Consider the following 6,359-nt stretch of genomic DNA (forward strand, 5'->3'; position numbering starts at 1 on the left):
GGTACAGAGGTTTATCCTTAGCTAGGTATTTCTCTTGCAACTGTCTCACTAGAAATAAGGCATCAGTAGTGCTTTTACCTGGCACGAACCCAAACTGCATCTCATCTAAATTGATTCGCTCCCTAATTAGTTGGGCTATGACCCTCTCTGTAACTTTCATAACCTGATCTAACAGCTTGATGCCTCTGTAATTATTTGTATCTAAAGCGTCCCCTTTACCTTTGTAGCAGTTGACTATGATGCTGCTACACCAGTCATAGGGTATGACTCCTTCGTGTATCACCTGGTTCGTAATACGGGTGACTAGGCTATAGCCAACACTGCCAGATATTTTGATATATATATATATATATATATATATGATGTAGAATGATGGCATCTTATTGTATTCTGATAGAACTGCTGATGTTTGTGAATTAGAAACTGTATCAAAACAACATAGTGGGCAGATGAAAGTGTGTGTATGAACAGTTTATACTCTACCAAAAATACAAACATTTGGTTTGTTTTGTGTGTGTAAAAATTCTGCCTGAGTTACAAATGTAGTTCCTAATATTTATAAATATACTAGACACTGTGTTTATTAGCACTTACAAAAAACACTCTCAGTATAAGTGGCTTCACAAGTAACATGCAGTGCTCAATCTACAGTACTCCTAGCATGAAAATAAGCCGAGAAATACTTTGTGGTATAATCCAACCTTCTGTATAAATAGGCATACATATATTACTAGTGGTTTCTTTCATAAGATTTTTTCACTTTTTTTTTTAATAATGAGTATCATAAGATTTACGTATTGTATCACTAGAAAACATTTCAGCTACAATAAAATATAATTTCATACTTGCAACAGTATTAGCCCAAACAATTTCTTTCATAGTGGTAATAGCCTTTCAGATGCTAATTTATAATGTCCAGCACAGTTACAACAGTGGTCCCTGCAATTATATTGTTTTGACCAAGAATTACCTTAAAGTTGGTTTTTAATCAGCACACTCATATATTTAAGCAAATAGAAAAAGCAATTCTTGTAAGCCTTTCCAAGCATATTAGATTTTAAAAACGAACAGGCTTGGTGGCATCAAAATCAAGTGAATTTTTTGTAGCTATGCATCCCAATGTTTCTATAGCAGATTTCGTTGAAATTTATTCATTGAGGTCTGCTTTTGTGAGAATTTATTTATATTATATTTAGAAACAAGTAAAAGTGGATTACACAAACATGTAAAGATATCATGCCACTGCAGAGAATTTTTGAAGTATTTACTTAACACTTATGTATATCCAAGTAGCAATTTCCAGTAACAGTACATACTATAAATGGCTGAAAATTCAGAAATCTGAGAATAAGATGATATTTTTCACTTCCAGTTTTAAATATTTTTAAATACATTTCAATGCCCCAAGCTATTTCCATGGCAGCATTACAATTTTTATTCACACAAATGTCAAAATTTTGCATTTTTGCACAAATATGTGTTTTGTTTTGTTCTTTTTGTTTGTTATTGTGTGTGTAATTTATTCTTTTATTTTCAACTCAAGGTGACAACACCCATCTGAATTTTTCAAATAATATTATTATTCAATAAGGTAGCCTCATAGCATGCCATCTAACCAGTGTTTGCTATGATATTCATAAAATTTTACTATTTGCTTATTATAAACCAAGTCTTATGTTTCACTTTTTCATAAATTGTCTGAATATTGAAAATGAAAAAAACTTGGGAGTAAAATTTGTGAAGTTTCAGCATTTGAAATATTCTGTCACTCTGTTTTCGTTATTTAGCACTCTCTGTCTTTTAATGTTATGTACATGAGATCAGCCTTTTGCTAAAACTAATCCAGTCAGAACACCCTTTATCAATTAAAGTGTCACCAACTAGATACTCAATAACTCAAATACGCAATAACATTGGAGGTGCCTTAGCAAGGCCTTGTCTCTGACAGTCAAAGGGAATTGGTGATCTAAAGTAGATGTCTATGTCTCTGTATGTATGTATATATATAAATATATATATGTGTGTGTATGTATATGCATGTGTGTGTGTATAGTACACACACACACACTTATGTAGCTGAGTGGTGCAAAAATCCATGGAAGTTTTTTAATCATTAATTTTAAACACTATATGTGAACTTTGAATAAACTTTGATTAATTGAATTATATGTCAGTATATCCAGGAGAATTTAAACATTTTTTTCCCAGTCAGAAACAAATTCCTTTATTCCAGTTGCTTATGATTGTGGAATCTTATAACTGAATGAATTTTCTGAAAGCATTTTGAGTTTGCTGCAATGTTAGGAAGTCGCCAAGATGATTGAAAAAAAAATGTGATAGTTGGTTAGTGGCTGGTCAAAGGAGCAAGCTGAGTCAGGTAGAGTTTCCTGACCCAATGTGTCCCATTAATGCAGAGTTATCTGTTATATATGTGATCACATGTTGTCAGAGAGAAGAATTCTTGAATAACCAATGTTCAATTTCCTAGCAGTACTTCTCTCCTGTGATAATATCATCAGGATCCAAGAAATAGTCAAGATTGATTCCTCTAGCTAATCACCAACTAGTTTCGGTGTTCCTTCTTGTCAAACTACTGTGCAGAATACCATTATTTCTGCTACAGAATATGTTTCTCATCACATTATTTTTGCAATTGAGAAATTGGTCATCATTGTGCATAAAAGCATGCAAAACCGACATTGTAATTTAGTGATGTTCATTCAATTAATGTGACTACCTATTTGTAGCATTTCGTTGTTTTGGATTTCTCAAATATTTGTTTCCCTTGGATGGTCAGACTGGGTTTGTTCTTCCACAACTTCCTGACTTGTTTGCGTGGGTTCACTTCAACAGTGGCCCTTAAGAGATCATTGTCAATGACAGGAGGTCCTTTACGATTCGCTTGACCACAAAGATCTCCTTTACGTTGACATTTTTCAACTGTTGAGCTTTGTATACATTGAAAGCCTCCTGATCAAATGTTTAGTTAATAATGCAAGCTGTTTCTGTTGACTTCCTTTCCATGTCCAGCTTATATCTTAAAATACTAATATTTGCTTTTGCTGCACACACCACCACTTTTATTTGACAGTACAAAATAGACAAAAAATAAAGGAAACATAACCCTTAGTATACAACAGGGTACCCAAAAGAAACTGGAATTTTGCAGTGTTAAATTAATTTTATTAGTTTTACATGTTTAATCTTTTATTGCCTTCAAAGTATTCTCCACTTCAAATAATGCATTGGTCCAGATATGTTTTTCACTGTTTGAAGCAGTCCTGGAACTCTTGCAAAGTGGTGCTTCTTAACACGTCCGTCGTTTTTTTTTCTTCACCTCTTCCACATTTGTAAATTCGGTAGTACCAGCTTCGATCACCAGTGATGACCTTTGAAAAAAATGTCTGGGTCAACTTTTAATTGTTCTTTCAGTTCACAATGTGCATCCAGTCATGACTGCTTTTGATCTTCTGTGAGCAAGCGAGGCACAAAAATATTGCTGCAAGTCTTTTCATTTGCAATTCCTCACTCAAAATTCATTGGCAGGAGCTTCAAGACACACTAATCATATCCACAAGTTCATCAATTATTCAGTGATGGTCTTCCAAGATCAGTTCATGAATTTTCATGATGTTGTCATTCTTTAAGGTGGGGGTCAATGACCCTGAACAATATTGGTCCTCAAATGACAAATGACCCTTTCTGAAGCATAAAAACCACTGATAAACTTGTGTTTTACTCATGGCAGCATCTTAGTAAGCTAAGCTGTTTGAGGTATGGCAACTGTTTTCACTGCCATTTTCCCCAGCAGAAAACAAAATTTCATGGAAGCAAGCTGTTCCTTCATTTCAGCCATTGCAAAAACCAGTGAACCGAGAAGAAGCACTGCAAAACAAAGATGCACCACATCATGGCAGTACAACATCACTCGATGACACCGCTTGGCAGACTGATGCCTAAGGGTTGCATCAAGTGGCTTCTAGTGGAGGAAGCCTGATCTAAAACAGGTTTGTCCCACAGAGAACGTTTCTGGTTACTTCTGGGTACCCCCTCATAGATCAATAGCCTCAAGTCTGATCTTCAAAATATTACATGTGCATAGAATGTACAGCTATATATTACATGTGTGTATCATATGGGCATATATTATCTGGAATGTATGTTGTATGGGTATGTATTAGATGACTGTATTATATACGGGCAGGTATTACATGAATATCAAAGTTTAAAATAAAAACTGCCACTATTTTGGCACCAGCCTGGCTATATTATACAAACATACATATATTTGAACATGTACATATATATATATATATATATATATATATATATATATATATATATATATATATATATATTCAATTATGTATATATACATGTATATGTATGTATATGCACAGCATACACGTGCATATATATATGTATATTTACAAAAGTACATAACCTCATATATATGTATATATACACATATGTAATGCATTTTTTAGTCTTTTCTGTTTGTCCATACATATTTTTTGAATATATAAAATTAAAATTTATGATTTTATTTTCTCTAAATTTGTGTGTTTATGTGTGTGTGTGTGTGTGTATTTGTTTAATTTCTTAGGAATGGTATGCTGTGCTCGTTCTGAGTGGTGCTTATATCTCACAGATATTTAACATAATTTTGTCTTTCTATTTTCAGTCTCATGAACGCTGCAGGTTTATTCTGAAGTCAGGCTAAGTTGATTTGGCGACCTTGCATTCATCCCTGCGGCTGCAGGCTTTTTCCTTTGCTCTCCTAATTTTCCTTTTTTTTTTTTAAAAAAAAAAAAACATTTCCTTGCGATGAAATAACTCCACGAGAAAGCAAAACTCGAAAAATATAAAGAGAAAGAACTGCAAAAAGAATATATATATATATACATGTATATGTAAATATATCATTATATATATTTATATATGTCTATACACATGTATATAAATATGCAAAATATAAACTGTAAAATGAACAAAATATTTCAAAAGTGCATCAATCCAAATCTCAAAATGATAAATAAATAAGCTAACAACTAAATTAAAAAAACATTGAAAATAAAAATAGTTTGAAGAGATATATAAACAGAGAAAAAATATATACATATATGATATATATAGTCAAAATACTGACGTTTTCATTGTTGTTTATACAGAAATATTCAAAGGAAACGTTTTAAAATAACACTAACAGCAGCAGCAACAACAGCAACTCATTGATCACTAAGCAACAGCTAGAAGCACAAGTATATTTCATTGAATTTGACCAATTCGTCAAGAAGAGGACACACGCAAAATCTACTTGCATGACTCGAGGGTTACCGTCCAACACTGCGTTTTTGACACACACCATGTCAGACCGAAACAGTGAAAGCGGAAGTGAGGATAAATATGAGAAATTAAATGGCAAAGGAGATGATATTTGCAGAGACTTCTTGCGCAATGTTTGCAGGCGTGGCAAGCACTGCAGATACAGGCATCCTGAAGCTGGTGAAGCCAAAGAGTTGGGGAAGCAACATGAATATACCTTCTGTCATGATTATCAAAATACCAGATGTCGTCGTCTCAACTGCAAGTTTCTTCACTGCACTCGCGAAGAGGAGGAGTACTACAAGCAAACTGCACAGCTTCCAGTACGATTGCAACAGGCTGCAGCTCTTGGTATTGGTGTTGCACCCCATGAACTTCCATTACTGAAAGGTGAAATCCCAATTTGCAAAGACTTCTTGAAGGGCGAGTGCAAACGTGGAGCAAAATGCAAGTTCCGGCACCTATCTGTTGCAGAATATGAATATGAACTAAGAAAGTCAACCACTGATCATCGCCCCAATCATCAGACTCAAAACTCTTATGACCCAGCAGAAGACGACTTTGATCGTTTTGATAACAGGTTTGATTATGGACACAGCGCACTGAAACGCAGACGTGCAGATCTCGATGGATTCACTTCATCATTTGAAGCTCGCTACACAACAATTCGTCCACTTAGCTACCAACTACTGGATGAGGAGAACAATATGTTGAGACGCAAAGTGGAAGAGATGAAAAAGCAGGTTGCAGATTTGACTGCAGCTAATGAAGTTCTGCTCGAGCAAAATGCCCGCTACCGCGTTAGCAAATCAAACCATGTTCAAACAATTAATGTACCCGTGAGTCAAGCGCTATCAGTTAGTCAGAGTCTTGCGGCGGCGGGGGTTGCAACTGGAGGAGTTGCACCGACGCCGAGCCAACAGCAATTGAACCATATAAATAACAGCCTGGCGCAGCAAATAGCTATGAACAATGACTTAGTTTCCCAGCACGCTTTGCAGCAGCGCATCGCGAGAGAACAGCTTGGCCCACCT

General features: G+C 35.0%; 1 protein-coding gene across 1 annotated transcript in view; it reads left to right on the plus strand.

The window, feature by feature from the left end:
- The window catches only part of LOC106867420 (zinc finger CCCH domain-containing protein 10-like), a gene marked incomplete at its 3' end in the record, with an annotated part of 466,330 nt that extends 459,971 nt beyond the window's left edge, over nt 1-6,359 (plus strand). Inside the window, exon 5 of the mRNA XM_052969910.1 lies at nt 4,685-6,359. Coding sequence (XP_052825870.1) covers nt 5,322-6,359 — 1,038 coding nt within the window. The remainder of the gene's footprint in view (nt 1-4,684) is intronic.

The sequence above is a fragment of the Octopus bimaculoides genome, chromosome 8 (assembly GCF_001194135.2).
Source record: "Octopus bimaculoides isolate UCB-OBI-ISO-001 chromosome 8, ASM119413v2, whole genome shotgun sequence".
NCBI classification, from domain to species: Eukaryota; Metazoa; Mollusca; class Cephalopoda; order Octopoda; family Octopodidae; genus Octopus; species Octopus bimaculoides.